Source organism: Phaeoacremonium minimum (assembly GCF_000392275.1).
Source record: "Phaeoacremonium minimum UCRPA7 unplaced genomic scaffold PA7_03_scaffold_310, whole genome shotgun sequence".
Classification (NCBI taxonomy): Eukaryota; Fungi; Ascomycota; class Sordariomycetes; order Togniniales; family Togniniaceae; genus Phaeoacremonium; species Phaeoacremonium minimum.
The window spans coordinates 29399-52201 of record NW_006921215.1 but is presented as its reverse complement, the minus strand read 5'-3'; the positions used below and the strand labels follow the sequence as shown (position 1 = coordinate 52201).

General features: G+C 52.9%; 10 protein-coding genes across 10 annotated transcripts; 6 read left to right on the top strand and 4 right to left on the bottom strand.

Moving 5' to 3' along the window:
• Positions 1-306: 306 nt before the first annotated feature.
• On the top strand, positions 307-1508 carry UCRPA7_4022 (putative serine protein; the record flags this gene model as incomplete). Its single annotated transcript, XM_007916567.1, has 2 exons — positions 307-1329; positions 1383-1508. The coding sequence occupies 2 exons, from the start codon at positions 307-309 to the stop codon at positions 1506-1508; spliced, it is 1149 nt and encodes a 382-aa protein (XP_007914758.1).
• Positions 1509-2446: 938 nt separating this feature from the next.
• On the bottom strand, positions 2447-2958 carry UCRPA7_4021 (hypothetical protein; the record flags this gene model as incomplete). The annotated part of the gene is made up of 2 exons (XM_007916582.1): positions 2447-2572; positions 2674-2958. 2 exons carry the CDS (start codon positions 2956-2958, stop codon positions 2447-2449), a joined length of 411 nt encoding a protein of 136 aa, XP_007914773.1.
• Positions 2959-3493: 535 nt separating this feature from the next.
• Positions 3494-5002, top strand: UCRPA7_4020 (putative phospho-2-dehydro-3-deoxyheptonate aldolase protein; the record flags this gene model as incomplete). The annotated part of the gene is made up of 2 exons (XM_007916565.1): positions 3494-3984; positions 4045-5002. The coding sequence occupies 2 exons, from the start codon at positions 3494-3496 to the stop codon at positions 5000-5002; spliced, it is 1449 nt and encodes a 482-aa protein (XP_007914756.1).
• A 351-nt stretch (positions 5003-5353) lies between these two features.
• UCRPA7_4019 (putative aldose 1-epimerase protein) lies at positions 5354-6546 on the bottom strand (the record flags this gene model as incomplete). The annotated part of the gene is made up of 3 exons (XM_007916578.1): positions 5354-5731; positions 5795-6121; positions 6289-6546. 3 exons carry the CDS (start codon positions 6544-6546, stop codon positions 5354-5356), a joined length of 963 nt encoding a protein of 320 aa, XP_007914769.1.
• An 810-nt stretch (positions 6547-7356) lies between these two features.
• Positions 7357-8325, bottom strand: UCRPA7_4018 (putative telomere length regulator protein; the record flags this gene model as incomplete). Its single annotated transcript, XM_007916581.1, has 2 exons — positions 7357-7856; positions 7911-8325. 2 exons carry the CDS (start codon positions 8323-8325, stop codon positions 7357-7359), a joined length of 915 nt encoding a protein of 304 aa, XP_007914772.1.
• A 3138-nt stretch (positions 8326-11463) lies between these two features.
• UCRPA7_4017 (putative telomere length regulator protein) lies at positions 11464-12352 on the bottom strand (the record flags this gene model as incomplete). The annotated part of the gene is made up of 2 exons (XM_007916568.1): positions 11464-11477; positions 11527-12352. The coding sequence occupies 2 exons, from the start codon at positions 12350-12352 to the stop codon at positions 11464-11466; spliced, it is 840 nt and encodes a 279-aa protein (XP_007914759.1).
• Positions 12353-14192: 1840 nt separating this feature from the next.
• UCRPA7_4016 (putative guanine nucleotide exchange factor synembryn protein) lies at positions 14193-15435 on the top strand (the record flags this gene model as incomplete). Its single annotated transcript, XM_007916580.1, has 2 exons — positions 14193-15268; positions 15324-15435. The coding sequence occupies 2 exons, from the start codon at positions 14193-14195 to the stop codon at positions 15433-15435; spliced, it is 1188 nt and encodes a 395-aa protein (XP_007914771.1).
• Positions 15436-16339: 904 nt separating this feature from the next.
• On the top strand, positions 16340-17274 carry UCRPA7_4015 (putative chromo domain-containing protein; the record flags this gene model as incomplete). Its single annotated transcript, XM_007916564.1, has 3 exons — positions 16340-16365; positions 16454-16934; positions 16984-17274. The coding sequence occupies 3 exons, from the start codon at positions 16340-16342 to the stop codon at positions 17272-17274; spliced, it is 798 nt and encodes a 265-aa protein (XP_007914755.1).
• A 597-nt stretch (positions 17275-17871) lies between these two features.
• Positions 17872-18823, top strand: UCRPA7_4014 (putative mannose-p-dolichol utilization defect 1 protein; the record flags this gene model as incomplete). Its single annotated transcript, XM_007916570.1, has 2 exons — positions 17872-18492; positions 18560-18823. The coding sequence occupies 2 exons, from the start codon at positions 17872-17874 to the stop codon at positions 18821-18823; spliced, it is 885 nt and encodes a 294-aa protein (XP_007914761.1).
• A 1661-nt stretch (positions 18824-20484) lies between these two features.
• Positions 20485-22373, top strand: UCRPA7_4013 (putative choline-sulfatase protein; the record flags this gene model as incomplete). Its single annotated transcript, XM_007916562.1, has 3 exons — positions 20485-21159; positions 21280-22190; positions 22250-22373. 3 exons carry the CDS (start codon positions 20485-20487, stop codon positions 22371-22373), a joined length of 1710 nt encoding a protein of 569 aa, XP_007914753.1.
• Positions 22374-22803: the final 430 nt, after the last annotated feature.

The window sequence follows — 22803 nt, the reverse complement described above, 5'->3', positions numbered from 1 at the left end:
TTTATCTCATTGAAGGCTTTATAGACCAAGGTCCCGCGGTCGTTTTGAGACATTTGAATTTCTTGTATCGATTATGACTTTGTATTGAACATGCGGCATCTGCTTTCTGCTTGCCGCTTCGGCTTGCTAATTTCTCAATGCGTTTACGATGTCCTTGCCACATCTTCTGACGCCGCTCAGAAGCCTCTACCGTCCCCCGATGACGACGACCTGCAGAGCTCGCCAGGATGGCGACTGAACTTCTCGTCGTCCGCGCCGCATCTGTTCGCGTCCACATACTCGCTGCTTCAGCAATGGAGCAACACGATGTTCCCCAACGGTCATACCATCGCGGCCGTCGAGGTCCCGGTGTACACGCTCTTCTACCACGGGCGCTTGGACGGCGAGCTGCCGCCGAGCCCGGAGTGGCTCGCCTTCGACGTGGAGATGTCGTACGGCATCATGGGCAGCACGCGCAACTCGTGGCTGCTGACGTACCAGACGACGCGGCCGGTGCGGGCGCTCTGCTTTGACGGCGAGTCGGCGGCGCTCATGGGCCTCGGCCAGCTGGACACGCAGATGCTGCACGTCTTCGGCAACGTCTCGGGCCCGCCGCGCCCGCGAGACGGCGTCTTCCGCGGCCTGTGGCAGGAGTACGCGCGCGCCGAGGGCCTCTGCGACTGGCTGCTGGCGGCGGGCCTGCGTGGGCCGGGCTGGGGGTTCGAGGGCGTCGTCCGGATGAACGCCGGCTTTGAGATGATCTGGTGCGACTTCACGAGCCCCAGCCTGCGGCTGCTGACGCAGCTCAACATCACGGCGCCACAGCTACCGGAGGACGAGCGCAATGGCTTCGACCCGTCTGATCCCGACCGCCGGGCAGATGAGAACGAAATCGGCGATGATGGTCCGCCTGCATGGTTGGCTATGCAGCAGAGGGGAGTCGAGGCAGAGACGACGTCGTACTACAGCCTGCCGCCGGCGCCAACGAGGACGGATCGCGCTGTTGATCCGTCGCAGCCACCAGCGCCGCCGAACTGGCGCCGTGATATGCAACGAGAGCCATTCCTCAAGGCGCAGGGCTGGGGCTGGTTCGACAGCGCGACATGGCATTATGGCTCGTCACGGAACGGCCCAGGGCTAGGCGAGACTCGGGCCAAGGTGCTAGGCTGCGGTGTGCTGAGTTACTATTCTCCACGGTTCGTGAACCAGTCCGGCAACAGGGCCATCGAGGAGCGCGCATTTCTCAATCTGACCGATGACGGTCTGTGGAAAGGGGAGGGCGAAGAGGGAAATAGGACACAGGCTATCAAGCTGCTGTCGCGGCGCAGGCGCTTTCACCATCTGGGCGGAGTCATTCCCGAGGAAGCGAAGCTCATGAGAAGCAGCTCTGAGCCTTTACTCAGGTCGCTTCTAAGCGGAGACTCGAGCTGTACGGGTGCGGACTGGACGTTGATTACGTCGGAGATTGTGCAGAGGACTACGAAGCATCTTACCACGCTGGCAACCAAGTTTGCGGCATTGCCACATGATACAGGGAATTGGACCGCGCTGCACGACTGGATGGTGGCCGTCCGGGCGGAAACTCACTTGTTTCTCATGCCGTTTCTTCAATATCCAGCCAGGCCGCAGCTGGAGGACTGGAAGCCACATTCACGATTGTTTAACGAGACGTACTCGCGTTGCAGGTACAGATACACTAGGCTCATCGCGCCTGCCGAGGGTGTGACGCTTGTGCCTGAGGAAGAGGATCTACGCTGGGCTACTGAGGAGACCTACGGTACCGTGTGTGCCGTGCTAGCGAGGATTGGCTTTGAGGTCGAACGAACCTGGGTAGAAGTATTTGAGAGGGAGGATAAGGATAGAGGAGAGGTAATAGAAGCGCAAGTTACGAGGTGGGTAGATAACATCGCCGAGCTCACGGCATGGGTTGGCTGGGAGAGCGAGTTTGTGGGCTGCAAGGAGGTCTGCGCGTGGGATGAAAGGTGTTATATTCCAATGTGGCCACTACTTCAGTGGCGAGGCAACTTTGGCAGAGGTCCGCCACGGAATGGGACTGATCCGCCGCGCAGAGGGGGACGACATCGTGATCCATCTGCGCCGGATGGTCCGCCGCCCGACGGACCTCCTCCTTCCAATGGTTCGCACTTTCCGCCTCCTCCTGGCAATGGCTCGTTCCCAGACTTCAAGATGCCGCCTCGCGGGCCGTGGTGGATGAGCGATGACGAAGATTTGTGGGAGCCGAAGTGTGTTAAACAGGAGTATATCATGGGAGGATGACGACCGCCGTGTTGGTGGCCAAATGGACGCGGAACGTTTTTAGCATGGATGAGTATACTAAGCAATGATACCCATAGAATCAGTATTGAATATACGCATAATGATGACACTCGCTTGGTTGAATGGTAATGGAATACTTCATCGTACCGAGGCCGGCCGCTATATACCCTGTATCGTCGATATAGACCGATCAACTGGCAGTGGCGCACGGTCGGTATGTCACAGCAATGTGGGCGCGCATCGCCTTGACGGCGTCACCATCGTGTTGTTTCAGCAGCTCAGTCGCTTTAGGCTTTGATAGGTCCAGCTCGTCGACCTGTGGAAGGACCTCGAATGTCAGCTCTGTTGTTGCTTTCTCTTCATATCTCCATCCCTCTCACGGCGTGCATCCGAGAGGGTCTACCAGATCTAACTCACGAGCAGGGCAACATCGGCGGCCTCGACCTTGACCTTCTTAACCTCCTTCTTCTCCTCGGGCTTCTTGGCAGCGCCGCCGAGGCGGTTCATGGCGCTCTTGAGACCTTCCTGGTCAACGTCCTTGGACGGGCCGGCATCGTCGTCACCGCGGGGCGCATCGAGCTTGGCGAGGGCAGCAGCGGCCTTGCGGTCCTCGGCAGACTTTGCGGTGGATGTGACTTCGTCCTCGACGTCGCCGGCGGTGGCGCCCTCGACGATGGCGGGTGGTTGCCTCTCCTCGGCCATTTTGAGTGTTGTGTCTTGTCGGATCTTGACTTTTGAAGGCGGGTGGACGTTGAAAGCATTGGCGGGGCAGCTATAAAAGTTGCAAGTCTTGCTGGCAGAATGCCGCACAGTGCTATTTTGAGATGGCGGCTCCTTTAGGAGCTCATGCTGGTATATTTAGTATACAGTGTGGGTACATTCTTAGGCACTTCCCGTAGTGGCCCCAGCATTCTGAACATTGCGTAGACTAGACCGTAGATATCCGGTGGATAAAAAAGTTATCGATATAGGTGATGTTAGTCATGCAGACACATCAATTGGTGACGCTCATTGGATTATGCCTTGCAACGTTGAAGCTGTCATATGATTGATTCTTTAGATCTGAGAGAGAACAGGAGAGCTGGCCTTTTCAGAATCGTGGACTGACAGGTTCCGGGCAGACTAGAACGCTCTTTGTCAGTGGCCGGGTTTCTAAGTTACACTCTTGCATTTTAAGCACCGCCGTTTCTCATTCCAACATAAAGTCTCTTCACCAGCCCCCCGGAAGACGTATATCATGTCTTCTAGCAATGGTACGCAGGCTATTGCCTCAGGTTCCTGGTCGCCAGACTCTTGGAGGACAAAGCCCATCAAACAATGCCCTGAGTATCCTGACGACAAGGCGCTGAACAAGTCCCTGGCCGAGCTGAAGAGGCTGCCGCCCATCGTCAGTCCCAAGGAGATTGTGAGGCTCAAGCAGCACTTGCGGGATGTTGCTAAAGGAGAAGCGTTTCTGTTACAGGGAGGAGATTGCGCAGAGTTGTTCGATTACTGCGAGCAGAATGCCATTGAGTCAAAGATCAAGCTCCTGTTGCAAATGAGCTTGGTGCTCATCTGGGGTGCCGACAAACGGGTTGTCAGAATAGGTCGCATGGCTGGCCAGTATGCCAAGCCTCGATCGAGCCCCATGGAGACGGTCGATGGGAAGCAGGTGCCCTCTTTCAGGGGCGATATCTTGAATGGCTTTGCGCTGGACGAGCGCGAGCTGGACCCGGGTAGAATGGTGAAGTATGTGTCATACCTCAAAAGGCGGAGAGACAAAGCTCAGACGGCTAACACCTCGCGCAGGGCGTATCACCACTCCGCAGCAACTCTCAATTATATCAGAACGGCGATTTCATCAGGAATTGCCGACTTGCATAGACCCCTAGATTGGGGCCTGGGCCATGTTCGTGACCCGAAGCTGAAGGCCAAGTACTCTGAGGCGGTACGATTCCTCACCGACACGCTGCGCTTCATGCACACCATTGGTGCTGCCAGCAGCGACAAGCTCGACACTGTTGACCTATTCACCAGCCATGAGGGTCTTCTACTAGAGTACGAGCAGTGCCTGACCCGGCTCCTAGACAATCCTTCCAAACATGCTCCCCCATCGGCCACCGGCCAAACTGCCCCGGCACCTCCTGACTCCAAGGAGTACTATAATACCTCGGCGCACTTCCTCTGGATCGGCGACCGCACGCGGCAGATCGACGGTGCCCACGTCGAATTCTTCCGCGGCATCGCCAACCCCATCGGCATCAAGGTCGGCCCCACGACGCCAGTCTCCGACCTGCTCGAGCTGCTGCGGACCCTCAACCCGTCGCGCGAGCCGGGCAAGATCACGCTGATCACGCGGTACGGCGCCGCCAGGGTGGGCGCCCTGCTACCGCAGCACATTCGCGCCGTCGAGGACAGCGAGTACACCCGGTGCGTGGTGTGGCAGTGCGACCCGATGCACGGCAACACGCAGTCGACGGCGGCGGGCATCAAGACGCGCGATTTCCGTGACATCTTCACCGAGCTGCAGGAGACGCTGCGCATCCACAAGGAGCAGGGCAGCTACCTGGGCGGCGTGCACCTCGAGCTGACGGGCGACGCTGTCACCGAGTGCCTGGGCGGCTCGGAGGGCCTCGAGGAAGACGACCTGTCTACAAACTACACGAGCTTCTGCGACCCGCGCCTCAACGAGAAGCAGGCCCTCGAACTGACGTTCCTGATTGCGGACCACTACAGGAGCGAGAGGGCCAATATCCCAGTGTCTTGAGGAGTTGATAATATCCAGGATCGTATTTGCTGGGGGGATTCTCAAGTGGCGTTCGTCTCAAAAGTCAAAATCGGAAATCATTGCATGTCTCTGCCATTCATGAGCATTACTCACATTCTAGTCTAGGCGCAATCGGTGTTCAGTTTTCGTGCAGTGCTTTTCAAATATGCTTCATTTCGCCCATCATTGTCATCCGTAGGGAATATATCTTGTATGTCTAGAACTGCCTGCTGCTTGCGCCCACTGCGAGCGAGCTCCTCCCCAACATGAACTAGAAAATGAGCTGTGGCTTGTCATCCATAATCATAACCTCGTCACGACCGCCTTTTCCACCCGTCCCGATGTCGTCCGTCACAACGCACTAATCGTCTGCGCACCCTCGAACGCATCACCCGGCTCGAGAGTCTGCCAGCCCTTGACGGAGCCGGCCTCGACACAGATCATGTCCTTCCAGCCATCCTTGGGACCAAAATCAGACATGCCGGCGGCCTTGTCGACCCACGGATTCCAGACGACCAGGTCATCAAGGTTGTCACGCACGACACTGTAGACCTTCTTGCCGCCTTCCTCAATGACCACTGGCGAGCTGGGACCCTTGGCGGGCGTGTAGATGCGATCCGTCTCGCCCGTGATCGTCACCGCGGCCGACTGCTTCTTCGCCTTCAAGCTGTCCACCTTGTCAAGGTACTCCGAATCCTCGAGACCCGTCACTTCGACCTTGGTGATGTCCTGAAGGGGGGCTGTTAGCAAGCGCCTTATGCCTAGACTCTCTAAGATTAGAGTAGGACTTACTTTGACCTTGAAGTATGTGTGCATCAGCACCTGGCAGTCAAACGGCTTGTCTCCCTCGTTGGTAACGATCAGGCTTGTGGTCAGGGCCTCGCGGTCGAGGGTGACGCTGTAGATGAGGCCGAAGGCATATGGCCATTGGGCCTTGGTCTTGTCGTCGAGGTTGGCGGAGCTCAGGCCAAAGTCGAGCTTGACGGAGAGGTCTGCGGTTGTAGCATTGGGTGCCGACTCAGACGTCGACTTGCCCAGAAACTCCCAGTTCGAGGTCCGTGCAAAGCCGTGTTGCGGCAGCTTGGAGGTCGCTTCGTGGTCGGGGGCTTGGCCGAAGACCTGTGAAGGGGAAGAATAACACATCAGTTGGGCTTGATACTTCATCAATGCTGTGATATGCCTTTTGAGGTGCACACATAAGTCTTCGGGGGTTCCGCTCAACACCAATTCTACAAGTCTATCGCAATATACCTTCGAAGTCGAGAAAAATAAGACATTGAACTCACCGGGAAGACCAGCGGGATACCGCCGCGCACTGCCTTGGTGCCATCCAACTTGGCAGAGTCGCTCACCCACAGCTTCTCATCACCTGTGTTATCCTTCCAGCTAATGATTGTAGCGCCGTACAGGAGAATCTCGACGCTCTCGCCGGTGGGCAGCACAGCCGTCACACGGCTGTTAGCATGCGAGATGCTGACCTGGGCCTGCGGTGGCAGGCCGGGGGTACTGGCCAAAGCCGAGGGCTTGTTGGGCCGATCGACCATTGTGTGATTATCGTGTATGTTTCTGGTGGTGGAGAGAGGTAAAAGCTTCGAGGAAGGTTAACGTTGAACACAATATTGTTTCGCTTACTCGGGATCGTCTTCGTCTATAGTGAGAAATGGGTCGGAAGAGGTCAAGCTTATATAGTCCGCCTAAGAGATGATCGGGATATATATGTCAAAACACTAGATACAGAATGAGGCGACGTTTGGCATCCGACAAGGTTGCTTTGTGAGAACCCTGGGAAGTCGTGGGTTGATCTCGCAAGTGGTGTCTGGCCTTGATCTCAATGGCGGGGTACCGGTGCTGACCCAACTCTATGTTAAGGTAGTCTCCAGTAAGTAAGCTAGGAGGGGTATTTTAAGTCAATGGGCGTTGCAGACCACCAGCCTAACCAGTCCGGGGCCGCCCCGATACGGCACACCAATGCATCACCTGAAACACGACCGGCTGGAGTGGCTACCGTAGATGGCTCTCTATTGGGATTGAAGGAGGTTGCATCTGATGCACCTCAACATGGTGAAGTAGGCAGGCAGGCAGACAGGTAACTTCTCTCAACTCGAGGCACACGACGATAGCCTCACCACAGTTTACGCACCTGAAGTAAGAGGATTCGGGCTTGGGGATTCCAGCATTGGTGATTCAACTTCGCAGTTGGAAGATGAGCGTAAACTCCAGTCATTATTTCATATTTTTTGTAGTCCTATGCTGAGTCTTCATCGTGACTACAGCTATGCATCCTAAGTGACCTGTACAGTACTATGCCGCTACAAAACGCCCAATACGCCGGCTATCCGTACAATGCTAGTTATTTAATTCCGTCCTCGCCTCTCTGCCTCGAACAGCTCTCTCTTCATGTCCATAAACATGTCTTCAACCCGGTAAACTTCATCTCTTGAGAGCTCGGCGGAGCGCAATGCGCTCAGGCCGCCTTGGAGCATGCTCATGATCTCTTCGAATTTGCTTCTCGCGCTTTGTGCGGCCTCGACCTCCATGTCCTGCACGGCCTCTTCAGATGGCACGGGGGATCCATCATCTGCCTCTTGGTAGTCTTCTCCTTGTTTGGGAAGCGGCATCTCCACCATCTGCTCACTTTCGGCTAAATCTTCCTTGCGGGCTGTCACCTGAGAATCAGCGCCATCCTGCTCCAGAGCCAATTGAGACTGGACGGCCTCGTCATCTGTGTTCTCCTGGCTATCTACTGGCTTGTCCTCAAAAATTGCTGACAGGCTGAGGTCCTTCTCATCGAAAGACGAGCCTTGGGTAGAAGCCTCCGGCTCACTGGATGCTTCGTTGCTTTGCACTGCAGCATCTAAAGCGCCAAAAGTCAGTACATGTAAGCATTCAGGTGATACAACCACATTACCTTCGTTTGCCGTGACTTCCTGGCCGTCAGGGGCGATGACTGATCCATCGCCAGTACCCTGACTCCCTTGGCTCTTCCGCCTCTTGCCACCACTAGTTTCCTGAATCTTAGAAGCTGCTCGCTTTCGCTTTCTGAATCGACCATATTTGGTGCTCTCAGACTGGCTGGATACAACTGCGTCCTCAGGAGGAGTCGAGGGAATGTTGGCGGAGCTCTGGCGCGACCTTGATCGCCGCGGTCGTCCTCGGCCCCTGGTTGAACTGCCTGCGACAGTGATGCAATCGAGAGTTTCTGGTTCTTCGGCAGCTTTTTCAGGAAAAACAGGTGGAACATCAGCCATAGGCCCTGGCTCTCGCTTTCTGCTCTCCAACTGGACGACGATTTTCACGAGGCTCCTTTCATCGATGTCACTCATGTCGTAGGATTGCTTAGGTTCTTCAACGGCAGAGCGGGTTGCCGCGACTGATTGGCTTGACTTGCTCTTATTCTTTGGCGTCGGTGGGAGGGGACTGGTGGGTGCATCCATGAAGACATCGTCATCTGACCTTGGCGTCTCTTGCGCAGTTCTTGACCGCAAGACTCTTGGAGGAGTAGATGGATGATTCAAGGAGGCTTGCTGAGGTGATTTGACTGTCTTTGGGGATGCTCTTGGAGCTGGCAGCTCGTCTGGTACGATGCTTTCCTCGACAGGCTCTACCTCTACTTCCACGTCTAGATTTGAGGAGATTTGTTCTTCACCCAGCTCCACTTCAACCTTCTCATCATCAACAATCTCGTCGAGTTGAAGTCGTTCATTAACTTCGTCAAGTTCCATTGGCAGTGACATTGCCATTGTTTGATGAGGTACTGGAGAGCCACTAATTGGCGACGAGGAAAACTGCCATTCGTCGAGGACGCTGTTGCTTCCGGATCGTGCCGACTTGAGCTCTGATAAGGAAGGAAAGCTGCGTGGCTCTGGAGGGGATGAAGGTGGATCAGCCATTTCCTGGTCATTTTCGGGCAGTTCCAAAGGCTGGCCTCTTCGGGGGGTTGGCGTAGACGTGATATAGTCTTCGTAGTCCCTTGCCGGCTCAGGTGTCATCGCCCGTTGCTCAGGTGACTGGGCACTTGGAAGCTGAGGAGATGAAATAGGAGCGGTGCTGATCTTGCCAGGTCCTTGAGGACTGGAGTGAATTTCGGGAAACATGGCAGCATTTTCTTTTTGCCGCTCTCTGACTTCCTTCTGACGATCCGTCAAGAATTGGGAATCGTTAATGGTGATGTTAGATGGAGAAGACTCGATCGCAGCAAATTGAATTTGTGAATCGTCGTGGCGTAGCTTCGGAGTTGCGCTCCGCCGTGCAGGCCTGGAAATCTTGGACTTTGGAGTGACATCAATGCTCTTCTTGAAGGCAGAAAGCTTCGCCGGTGCAGGAGAGGCAGAATGACGCGAAGGCGGTCGAGAGTGTGGTTTGAGATCAGATGGCGTCACAGAGACATTGACATTTACGTCGCCCTGTGAATCGAGGAAGTCCGGTTGCTGGGCGGCTGGCTCACTATTTGACAGGCTCAATCCGGGAAGTACAATGTCAACGAAAGGATGGAGGGAAATCAAAATTTCCCGTAAACCTTCCGGATATTGCACGCTGTCCACATTGCTGAACAATTTATTCCACATATTGGATGTAATGTTGACAATGGCACGGTGCTTGCTTTCGAAAGCCGCACTCAACAGCGCTTCGACGGATTCGAGCTGGAGCTCACCTGCAGCATTGACATCAATTAGGATGGCGCAGACTTTCTCCCACAGATCTTTGATCTGCTTGATGTTAGATTTGGTAAATTTTCAATCACTCCACCGAGGATTTACTTACCGAATCGACAACAGGGGATGAATCCCGGTTGCCGAATTGTTTCTCCCCATCGCGAACCCAGCACGCAATCCCGTCTTGAAGCAAGACCAATGTCCTAAACACCAGATGGCGATTACAGCGGCCCAGGAAGCTGGCCACTGCATCCAGTAGCGGTATAGTAAATTCATGAGCATCAAAGGTTGGGGAGAGCGTGTACATTTTCTCCAAGTGGAAGGTCATCAACTTGTAAGTTGCGTCGAACGGATCGAACGAAGCTGTTCGTGGTCCTGATAGGGTTGTGCCCCAGAGACGACGCCGCGCAGCTTCCACAGCTTGTCTGTCTCGAGGATGTGATGACACCGAGATAAGTTCCATAGAAGCTTTGAGCAGATTTGCGTGCACATCACCCTCCGCAGTTGACAACAGCTCGAGTACGGATTTCGCCATGTAGTCCACAACAGCGATCGCAAGGCCGGCATCTCCAGTCTCTTCTCTAGCACGGTTACACAGGCCGTTGAATAACCTCTGCCAATGTCCCCATGGAAGATTTGGAGTGGACCTTAAACCGCGCTCTAGAATCTTTGCTACATCCCGATATTCATGGCCGACAGGCGCCTCGCCTCCAGAGCTGGTAGTTTGATGGCTATGGTAGCCCTGATCCCAGCCTGATAAAATTCTCTCTGAGACAGCCACCCACGGCCCATATGGGCACAATGCATCCATAGGTAATGACTGTAGTAATTCTTGTGGAAGATCAGCCCGACCTTTCTCGAAAAACCCAGTGAAGACACTTCTGATGAATTCCGCAAAAACTTCATCATCGTCAACACCCGGGGGAACAGAAGAGAGAATAGAGAAAAGGTGGTAAAGAGGAGAGCAGGCCGAGCCTTGGTTCTTGCTCGGACGGTGCTGAGGTGTCGAAATTGCTTTGATTCCATCTTGTTTGTTCATCAGAAAGACCTTTTCGGTAAACGGCAGTCTCGGCGATTCTATCATAGTCCGGAGGAAGTGACGGATGCTTTCCAGGAATTTGACTGAAAGGCTTGGGTCTCCATCTTGAACAGGCCCAGGTCCCTTTGACCATATTTTAACTAGCAGGTCGAAGGTATAGGCCATGAAGGTCATCGTCTCCGATGATATCATGACTTCTTGCTTTCCAGCTCCAGCAACTGCACCAATAAGTGCATGCCATAGCTTGTAAAAGGGGCTCTCCACGTCTGATAGTTCCAGGAAATTGATTTCTAATATCGGGCCAACGATTGCGAAAACTCTGGCCGCATTGCGCCTAATCCATTTCGCGTCGATTGCAGGCAATTCATCTGGCTTAACAAGAGGATTGTCCATGACATGGTCTTCCTTCCATGTCCGCGTTCTTGAATGATCGAACAAGCCAGTGAGAATCACAGCAGCTTGAACCATGTTGTCCTGGGCCCGGTCCTTTTTCCTATCCAGGAACTGATCCATTAAAATCTTGAGGCATCTATCCCAGTAGGTGTCTAGCATGGCGGGATTGCCTGTTGGGTCGAAAGTGTAGTAAAAGAGGTTGCAAATACAGCCTAGGAGGACCTTCCGCAGCTCCTCGGGGTGTTTTCCGGTCCAATTTCTCTCCAGCTGTTGTATAAGAGGTCGGGATAGAATATTCAATGATTTCGCCGAGAGAGCGCGTTCGTCAACCTCCAGCCTATACACAAGTCGGCACCAAGCGAGATTTGCTTCTCGCCTTACTTGAAAGTCTCTACCGTTGAAACATGCCTGCATGATAGTCATCCACGGAACCAAGACACCCCATTTCTTATCCGAGTCGGCGAGAAAGAGGATGACGACGCTCCAAATCCGCGGAACGGCAAGCTTTTCTGTGTCATCATTGGCCATCTCCGTAAGTCTTTCGGCATAGAAATCGATGTACTTCTTCTTCTCTTCTCCTCGCGTGAACTTCAGGATGTCAGTCACCCGTTTGGTCACTGTCTTCTCTCTGCCGAGGATGAACGCAGCCTCTAAGCCAAGCCCAATGGCTGCAGACCTGATCTCTTTCATAGTGCTCAGCATATCCGTAAACATATCAAGCATCCAGTCCGAGTGAGTAATCATCAGCTGCCTGCATTGTTTGACAAGTCTCTGGTAGATGCAGATGCGATACATCAGAATGCTCTTGCCCTGCAGATGCTGTTCAATCTTGTTGAGGGATGTGACCAGGCGTCCAACACGGTCTGAAGTCATGACCTTGGGAGAAAAGTTCTGAGATCTCATCAGTTGCATCAAATGCCGTGCAATTTCCTTGGAAGTTTGGCCATCCTCGAATGATCGAATACAATGATCTACAATGAAAATGCCGAAATCGTTCGGCAGTGTAGATGCAATGCCTGGGAAATGCAGGAATGTATTCAGGAGGGTCAAGGCAGCGATGATCAGCTGCGTATCGGGTGATCCTGTGGCTGTCTTGGCTGTGATGTCGCGTTGTATGAATTGTGTGAAAAGGCTCATCCTGTCTTGCAAGGCAATACGATCAGGGAGGCTATTCGATGCTCTCAGGGCCTCTACAAGTGTTCTGTATGCATTGAGCTTCGACAATCCATCAGCACCAGCGAGCTGCTGGATAGTTGATTCCAGCATGGCGGCGATGTTGAATTGATCTGGTGTGCTTCCATCGAACTGGCTATTTGGCACTGAATCGAGGGGATTCGCAGCTAGAGTCGCTTTGAGGATTGATTTCACTGGTCGTGATGAACTCGACGGGAGAGAAACTGGAGTCGGCTGATGCTTCCCTACAAGTGCCTCCGCATACACAGGTGGCTCTTTGTACTCTGCCTGGGCAGAGAATCCGACCTTCTTACGCCGCGAGGTGGAAGACGAGGCCGGATTCGGTGAATAGACGTTCGGAGGAGTGTGGAGACTCGCTCGAGGGTGAACGGCCTGGGATGCGAGTATCTGCCGGGGCAGCGCAGCATCGACTTCGTGAATCGCCTCTCGTGGTGGCGTCGGCGGTCTGGCTGGTAACGACTCAAGGACTCGAAGGATGGCGACAGGTTGAGATCCCATTATTACGAGTGCCCCGTGCAATGGGATATGTGCATCAGCACCAGCTCCAAGCACCTGCGAACCTTGATTACCTTGGGGTCTCGGTCATCAGCAATCTGTACTCGAACTTCAGACCGAGGAAAGCCCCAATGCGTGAACGGTGTTGCTGAATTAAGTCTTTGGTATCAGCCCTCGAGGTTTCCGAGCTGTAAGGAACAGAATGAAGAAGATGAATATGCTGCCCTTCAAGATGAGGGATGGAAAGGAGCGTGTGCACAGTATTCGACTGACTGACGCTGAATTTCCCAGCCTCCACAAGCTTGGGCCGTTGAGACACGCTCTTTCGCGGGAAGACGCGACCTGCGAGACGTGCCTTTTCGCGGCAAGCACTTTAGTTGACCCCACACTCATTGGCGCTAGCCTTTCCCCCTACTTACAGTGCTGTGGTAGGATGCGCTTACCTGAGCCGAGTCACGGGTAGCTGCGCAGGGATACACGTAAAATGGCAGGGATGAGAGGTCCTCTCTTGGCTACTCTTGGCTACTAGGTACGATCTCAAGCCACAGAACCTCTTGAGCCACACCATCACGGAACCGCATACACACCGTGGTCGACCGGCCTGGGTACTTAGCTTACCAAGTCAAGCCGTTGTTCAGTCCATCAAACCACCCCTACGCTCAACGCCATATGGTGTAGGGCACACGATTGTCCTTGGACCAAGAGCTAGACATCAAGAGTTTGGAGTTGTATCTCAGTTCTAACGCCGCTTGTCAGCTGGCTTCTCCGCCTCCTAAGAAGTCTTTTCTCACTCGGTGTACATGGCTTCAAGGTTGTGCGATGAGCTGAGCTACTAACATCCTGCAACGCCATAACAATCCTCGCCATCCGTGTCCTTCATACATACACGATCTCGGATTGCTGAGTGGACGATTCTCAATACAGCATGTTTCGCTAAGTTTCCCTGGCCAAGCATTGTGAATTTACGAAGGCCGAGGTGTCTCAGACAACCGACACCAGTTGAGCCGACCCACCCACAAGTCGTAATGGCTTTTTCCTTTCCAGGTGGCTCTGGCAGCCTCACTGGCTCCGGTGAGTCCACTAATAGAAGGATATGCCATACATAGCTTACCATGTCCCAGCCAAGTTGCAGGCCGTCACTAGGCTGGTACAGAAGTTGAACTTGGATCTGGATGACACGAACTTGTCTGCTCAAGGTATGACTTTCGCCATACTGGCAAAACAGGCGCTAACTTGGCCACAGATCGTGACGCTGCCTTGGAAGAGCTGAAGATATATGGGCGAGATCCTAGAAATGCCGATCCTATCTTCACAAAGGAGGTATGAGCTGTCATCACCCGTGTATCATCTATTGCTTACGAACCTTTGATAGGGCATCACAATGCTCACGAGGCATGCATTTGACTCACCATCACCAATGACGTCTCGAAATGCTCTTAGAGTACTAGCAAATGCCATGTTGCTGAAGCCAAGTACGAGGCAGACATTCGTAGAAATGGGCTATGAATCCAAGTTGTGCGATGTCATGAAGCGGGACAGTTTTGATGATGAGTTCCTCGTTTCACGAATCTTGTTTCTCACAACCTATGAGACGAATATAAAACTAGAGCCCATCATCGAGCAGTACCACTTGGCAGAAATCATGACAGAGAGACTGGCCAAGCATGTGGCCGTCGTCCAGGGCCAGTCGACCAAGGCTGGTAAGGCAAAGGCCGACCCGATGGAAGACATGGCTCTGGCAGAGATCTTGAGGCTCCTCTTCAACGTTACTCACTTCTGCAGCGAGAAGGTCACCGCCTTCACGCAAACAATCCCTCATATATTAGTTCTCCTACTCAAGCGAGATCTACCCACAACAAAACCGTTGGATCCACCTTTTGGATCTTTGGTAAATACTCTCATCAACTTGGATTTATCCAGCGAAAATGTACAGTCGAGTTTCTACCCAGAGAATGACCCAAATGCCATTGCTACGAAACTCATCGAACTACTCGACCTATCGTTGAAGCAGTATAAAGATAATGACCTGGAGCAGACGGTGACACCACTTGTCGGTGTCATTCGCACAGTCCACGAGAATGGCCCACACGATGTCCGCCAGTTCATTCGGAATAGACTACTTCCTACAGAGGAGGACCGTAATGAGGTACTGGGTCACAGCGAGACGCTGGCTTCAAGACTACTCCGCAACACAACAAATCCACTTACCCCCCAACTACGAGAACTCATCTCGCATCTTCTCTATGAGATGTCTGACAAGGACCCATCCAAATTTGTCGAACACGTCGGCTATGGATTCGCCTCGGGCTTCCTCTTCCAGAACAATATACCGGTTCCTGAGAGTGCGTCCGGAGGCAGCGTTGATGAAACGAAGAAAGCATTCAATCCGATCACGGGACAGTTCCTTGACAGAGAGAAGTTTGCAGATGTTCCTGAGATGACAGACGAAGAAAAGGAGAGAGAAGCAGAGAGACTCTTCGTTTTATTTGAAAGGTTAGTTGTATCACATTATGATCACAACAAATGTATCGTGCTAAACGAACACCAGACTCAAAAAGACCGGTATCATCGATGTGGAAAATCCAGTCACAAAGGCGTATCAAGAAGGCCGCATTCAGGAGCTTGACGACGACGAGAATGTTGTGGAGGATCTAGACTAATAGAATTAAGATCTCGTATGGCGCTGTTGTAAAAATGAGCATCCCAGTGTTCTGTAAGAAGAGAACAGAATTTCGCGTGCTTGAAATAAATTGCCCACCAACAGCAGGTCGGATATTTGGTTGACTTGACGTAGAGAGGAGATACAGCGGTGCCTAAGCGTTTAAGCCTTCTGCGCCTCAGAAATCCTGCAAGATCCATTTAGCTTGAATACTCTTAGTAGAGTCCAGAATTTATTCTCATTCATTCCACAAGTTTCTTGTCTTGGTACGAAACAAAATACTTGACTTTGGGTTTTGTAAATTTAGCAGGTAACAGGGTCAATGAAACATGTGGTAGGCACGGAGCGGGTGTTCCCCGCGTTGGGTAGCTTAGCGCATCGAAGCCTGGCAATTTTGGGGCACACAGGTAGGTACTTAGAGGTGTTTACAATCCCTGCTTCAGTCGCGACCTTGAACATCACTGCACTTATATCATCGACACAGCATCATTGGCATGGTGTATGTTCTGGTGGTTTAACGCGACACAGTCATTTGACTTTCCGGTATTTGGGGATTCATTGCCTTCCGTCCACGACTCTCCCTCGTAGTCGCGCGTCTCGTGGCAGTCGCGCAGCGTTTCTGGTCGCATCATATTCAAGCCACCACCTTCGTGTGTCGCATAGGCGCTTGCATATTAGGAGCTTTAATCCTACCTTCCTTGCGCTCATCCAGACAATCTTGGAAGACACACGCATTCCAGATAAACACCATCGCCATATTCTCTTGATGCGTTTGGGGCTGTTAAAGCAGCCGTCGCCCGTCAAAACTGGCCGAATATTTGAGCCCGCGTTCGCTCGTACCTCGCGTCAGCTCATTACTTGCGCGATCAATTTTCGGCAACCATTCGCCTGCAACCCCAGCAACAATGCCTGGGCCGGTTGAGAGCGATATGTTAGTATAGCCATATCGGCCTCACATATACACGCTGATAAAAACATCTCCCTCCTCACCTTCTTGCACTTGAGCTGACCATGTCAAGTGAGGATCTCGAGATCCCCTCGGTGGAGGGATTCGACGATGATTTTGAAGAGGATGCCATTGATAACGGCTCCCCTGTTCCACCCAACGCTCAGGGAACTGTGGTTCGTCTTGGTGATGAGCCGGTCGATGAGCCCGAGGTAAACGATGATGAGGACGCTCCAGCCGCGCCAGTTGCGCCAATGGGTCTCGAGAAGCCAGCATCTAAGAAAAAGGGCGGCAGGGCCTCGAAGGGTGCTACGCCTGCCAAGAGTACGGCCAAAACCCCTCAGAAGGCGACTGCTAAGACCCCGAAATCTACCAAGCTAACCAAGACACCATCCTCTGCGACAGCATCGAAGAAGCGTAAAGCTCCTGAGGCGCCCATCGCTGCGCCTCCTGCCAAGAGGGGAGGTGGTCGTGCTGCAGCGAGTAATGCAGCTGCTGCAATCAAGGAATCTACCGCAAAGCGTGCTAGAGCACCGAATGGAACTGCCAAACCTGTATGTGTCACGCTTCCATCAATATGACCATGTGCTAACATACCAGAAGGCACCAAAGTCAAATGGCACTCGGGGCCGGAAGAAGGCTGCTCCCGTCCCAGGACCTATTTTCGAAGAATACGAGGTGGAGGCAATTCTTGACTCTACTGTTGATGCTTCTACAAAGGAGCACATGTTCTTTATCAAGTGGAAGGGCTACGATGATAAAGATAACACATGGGAGCCGAAGAAGAATCTAACCCACGCCGCCGAACTAATCAAGGAATTCGAGAAGTCTGCTAAGCCAGCGGCTACGGCTACGGCTACTGGCAAACCTCGGGGTCGTCCCAAGAAAGCCTAAAGGAATGGGGAGTTGTATGAAAGTGCTTGCCACTACATACACCCGATTTGATGGGGTGGACGACCATATCGATATTGCTGTGCTGGTCTGGGGATAGCTCCTCATGGTTGGGTCAGCAACGGATGGCAATCTTGCGAGACGAAATCCTGCTGCATTGGAAAAACAAATCGCAGCTTGACTATGGATTATGTACAGTATGCTCATCTGTATCACTAATGTCATTTACAAAAGAGGAAAAGGGCGGCACAGGGCTGAGGGGAATGTTCTGTCCTACGCAATAAGGAAATGTAATTTGTCGCATTTCAGTGCACGTGTTTACTCCACCGTGTGGTTGACCTGGGGATCTGCATCATCTGTTGGCGCCAAAAAAAACCCGCCTGCAACACCAACAGCTTATCGCAACCCGCGATCCCTTGCTTCCCAATCCGGCGAAAAGCTTATTTGGCAAGTTGGCCTCTCTGCAGCGCTGTGACATCGTCTCCCTCTCTCAACTATTTAGCAACGGCAACTGGGCGACCCCTGCGTATTCCAGCCATTTCCCTGAGACAATTGCAATACAAGTCAACACCTCGAGAACCTTCAACTATCCAGCCGAACATGGACCAAGCGCTTCTGCAACTGCGTTCCACCCTGCAGCCTGTGCTGCAACCTGTGACGAGAAGCCTGCCGCCTCCAGTACGAGACTTTGGCATCTCCCTCCTTGGTCATAGATGCTACCAGCATCTGGTTGTTGATGTCGACGTCACCGACACTAAGTGCCTCCAGCTTGCCATTTCAAAGGCCCTTGGTATCGGCATCGTAGCAGCGAGCTCCATTGTCAAGGTCCCGCAGATCATCAACCTCGTCAACTCCAAGTCCGCCGCGGGTATCAGCTTCTTATCCTACCTGCTCGAGACGTCTAGCTATCTGATCAGCCTCGCGTACAATGTCCGAAATGGATTCCCCTTCAGCACATATGGCGAGACCGCGCTCATTCTCGGCCAAAATGTCATCATTACGGTACTGGTTCTGAGATACAGCGGCAAGACGAGCATGGCGGCACTGTTTGTTGCGGCTCTGGCTGCCAGCGTTGCCACGCTCTTCACCGAGACTGTCGTGGACATGGGAACATTGGGTTATCTTCAAGCCGGAGCTGGTACGCTCGGCGTTGCTAGCAAGCTCCCCCAGATCATTGCCATCTGGCAGGAGGGAAGCACCGGACAGCTCAGCGCATTCGCTGTGAGAACACACCCTTGCATTTACCTCAACGTCTTGGCTACGGCGACTAACAAATTGCTTTGTGTAGGTTTTCAACTACCTTATCGGTTCACTCGTCCGCATCTTCACTACATTCCAAGAGGTGGATGACAAGTTGATCCTGTACAGCTTTATTGCCGGTTTCGCACTGAACCTGGTACTTGCTGCTCAGATGGTATACTACTGGAACACGCCATCAAAGAAGGCGTTGGGCAAGCAGAAGGAGAAGGCCTCCATTGAGGCGGCTCCTTCGGCGTCGACCACCGCGACGACGCCGAAGAGCAAGACACCAACCACGCGTCGCCGAGGTTGAACAGCGCAAACAGGTATTCTGCTAATTCCTTTGACGTAACAGATCTGGATTCAGCAATATAGTATCCAATCACGTAATACAACATAGTTTCCATTACATTGTGTACCACGTTCTCTGTGAATCAGACAGGCCTCGGGGTGTCACGTTTGCACTGCAAATGACTTGATGGACCCCACTATCTATGCTTGCATGTTCTCTCATGCGTCTATATACCAAATGACATCAAGCCCCCCATCGCATATATCATTCAGCCTATCAGCCTCACTTTGTGATGGATATCGCTTGGACGGGGCTAGAGCACCCCGGGTTCGCTAGACCCGCCACCGGACCCCCTTTCTCAGCCGCTTCAACCGCTGTCTTGTCTCCCTCCTAAGCCTGTGTGATGTGTGACGATCCAAGGATTCACACACGGGAGATAGCAGGCATTTCGGCAGCTTGTCGGGGGACCGACAGCCGGGACGGAAGCGGACGCCATGCCCCGAATGGGTTTTCAAGTCCATGATGAGCGGCAGTGGACGGTTGGACAGACGAGGTCTATCACACTTATTGCTATCGTGGACCCTAATTCCAGACTTACCTATCTATCGCACGCGCCACCTTGGTGCAGTTCTAGATTTGTTGGCATGTGGAACCCTGGGCAGCTCGGTGACCGAAGCAGAAAAATTACAAGCGTGACCAATTTCCCTCTTTCTGCGTCTCCTGTCAGGCAGTCTGGCTGAGAAACGCGATGACGAACGAGTGAAGCCTTCGAAGTGATCATCAAAGGATAGTTTTTGGCATTTTGTAGCTTACCCCAGCCCTTATGTATGCTCTGACTGAGCTGGGCCGCCATCCAATATCAGGTGGGATGGATGGATGGATGAGTGGAGGATGACTGGATGATCCGATAAGATGAGATGGAAGCGTGTACCCAAATTTGCTAATTTTCCCGACTCGCTGCAGGTACAGCATCAAAGGCTCACCGCCCCGCCAGACAAGTTGCTGATGCAGTGAGCAAGCGGCGCTAAAAATTGCGAAATCGCCGGTAGCCGACTCGCACAACAGGGACTAGCAGAGCTTAGCCCAGTGCTGGTCGTGTGATGTCCCGCAAACACCATAAAAGCTCATCCCGCCCTCGAATTGCGACATCCGGGGAGACGTGCACTAACTTTCTTCCGCGCACTCCAGACCGCATGTACCGTCAGACCGTCTCATATTACGTGGGGCTCTAGCTATTGCGTGCTCTTCTCAGAGGGTTCATCTTAGATCATCGATCTCAGGCTGTAGGGAGCTCGGTCGTGGATTTCTGCTTCTCATTGGACTGGTCGAAGGGAGCACACGTTGCAGGTGGAATTTGACGGCTTCTCAGGGCCCGCGCTGTCCGTGTCCGTTTGGCAATTGGAGCTTTTGTTTTCTGCGGAGGATTTCCTTCTTCTTCCTACTACTTACATCTACATATTGGCGGCTTCTCTGGTCCTGTACTCAGATCTTTGTCTTGTGGGATTTCTCAATACTACACGGGGCTTGGAACTCTTACTCATCGGCGGCCGGCGCGCGCTTTACGGATATTCTGAGCTTCCTCACCAAGCTTTATACGCCGTCTTCTCTATTTTTCATTTCTTCTTTCTTGACTTGGGCCTTTTTGGAGTACAGTACACTCTTGAGCAAAGAAAAGAAGCAGCATGGCACCAGATCTGAACTCTCTGCCGCCATCCCCCCATTTGGGATCGGCTCCAGAGCAGAACGGTGTTGGTGTTGGCGGCGGCCCAGCTGCTGCCGCTGGTGCTGCCAAACCCAAAATGCCAAATATTCTTTACATCATGGCGGATCAGCTGGCAGCCCCGTTGCTGAAGATGTATAACGCTGATTCGCAAATCAAGACGCCCAATCTTGATGCCCTCGCGGCAAAGTCGGTCCAGTTCGACTCGGCCTACTGCCCCTCCCCCCTATGTGCCCCATCCCGCATGAGCATGATCACCGGCTTGCTCCCAATGAAGATTGGCGCCTATGACAATGCCGCCCAGATCTCCAGTGACATACCCACGTATGCCCACTACCTGCGCCTCCGTGGCTACCACACCGTATTGGCCGGCAAGATGCACTTCGTCGGCGACCAGCTGCATGGCTATGAGACCCGACTGACCAGTGACATCTACCCTGGCGACTTTGGCTGGGTCGTCAACTGGGAAGAGCCTGACACTAGACTCGAATGGTACCACAACGCCAGCTCGATCTTGCAGGCCGGCACCTGCGTCCGCAGCAACCAGCTAGACTACGACGAGGAAGTAATGTACAAGTCCACCCAATACCTGTACGACCATGTGCGCCGAGCCGACGACCGGCCATTCTGCTTGACGGTATGTAGACAAAACAGCAAAAAGAAACAAAAACAAAACAAAATCTGGCAAGGACTTGTAGAAAGTACCTGTAAGAATGAAAATTGTGGCAACTCCGTGCTAACAGAACTTCCTGCATAGGTCTCACTTACACACCCCCACGACCCCTACACTATTGAGGAGAAGTACTGGGATTTGTACGAGGGAGTGGACATTGAGCTACCAAAGGTTAAGATCCCGAAGGAAGAGCAGGACCCTCACAGCAAGAGACTACTGCAAGTCTGTGATCTCTGGGACCAGGATTTCACCGATGACCAGATCAAGAGAGCGCGCAGAGCCTACTATGGTGCCGTCAGCTATGTCGACGACTGCATCGGCAAGCTGCTCCAGACCCTAAAGAATTGCCGGCTGGACGAGGACACCATTGTCGTCTTCAGCGGAGATCACGGAGACATGCTGGGCGAGCGAGGGCTCTGGTACAAGATGTCATACTTTGAGTCCTCAGTCCGCGTTCCCATGCTTATCTCCTACCCCAAATGGTTCGAGCCGCACCGCGTCACCGAGAATGTGTCGACCTTGGATATCCTGCCGACAATGTGCGATCTTGTCGGTACCAAGCCCATCAAGGGTCTGCCTATGGATGGCCTATCTCTCCTACCTCACTTGAAGGGAGAGGGGGGCCACGACACCGTGTTTGCAGAATACACCGGGGAGGGAACTGTCAGCCCCCTCATGATGATCCGACGAGGGCCTTGGAAGTACGTTATCTGCCCTGCCGATGGGTCCCAGCTGTATAACCTGGACACGGATCCGTCCGAGCTCAACGACTTGGCCAAGGGGCTCAACAAGAAGACGACTCTTTCTGCCGAGGACGAGAAGGTCCGCGCTGTGTTCGATGCTTTTGAGGCCGAGGCTAGAGCCCGTTGGGACTTCGAGCAGATCACGGAAGATGTACTCGTCTCCCAACGTAAGCGCCGCCTCGTATGGTCTGCTTTGAAGAGGGGCCAATTCACAAGCTGGGACTTCGACCCTATTGATGACGGTCGAGAGAAGTAAGTCTTAGCATGCAACGTTCCACTTCGTAAGATCACTCGTGCTGACTATTTTGCAGATACATCCGCTCTCACATGGACCTCGACGACCTCGAGCGGATGGCCCGGTATCCCCCTGTTGATAAATACGGGAGAGAGACCAGAGTGCTCCTCTCTGACCAGGCCGGATCGCACGGTCAGTAAGCTCAAAGAGCTCCTACCATTCGGGCGGCATCCTCTTTTGGGAACTTATTCTGCCGCCCTAGAATGATGAAGAATATGAAGTCATGAAACTATGGTTCAGGCATGGATAACGGGATCATTGCGACAGCCGCTTTACTTCTTGCCTCTTCTCATCCATAGTGTCTAGCATCACGCCGGACCTTCGCCCTTTGCCGCCTTTTATTTTCACATTTAGCTGCCTCTAGTCACTAGTTCTTATCGGAAGCGAGGCGTCTGTCGGATAGTACAAATAACCTCTTATATATATCTATATCTATATATATATCAAATCGTGGTTGAAATGTTAAATTGTGAGACTATTGTTGTATGCTGCACTAGGTTTCTTCTATAGAAACTTAAGTATAGACGAAGTGTTATATAAATCCTAGCTATTTCCGAAGCACGTAGGATA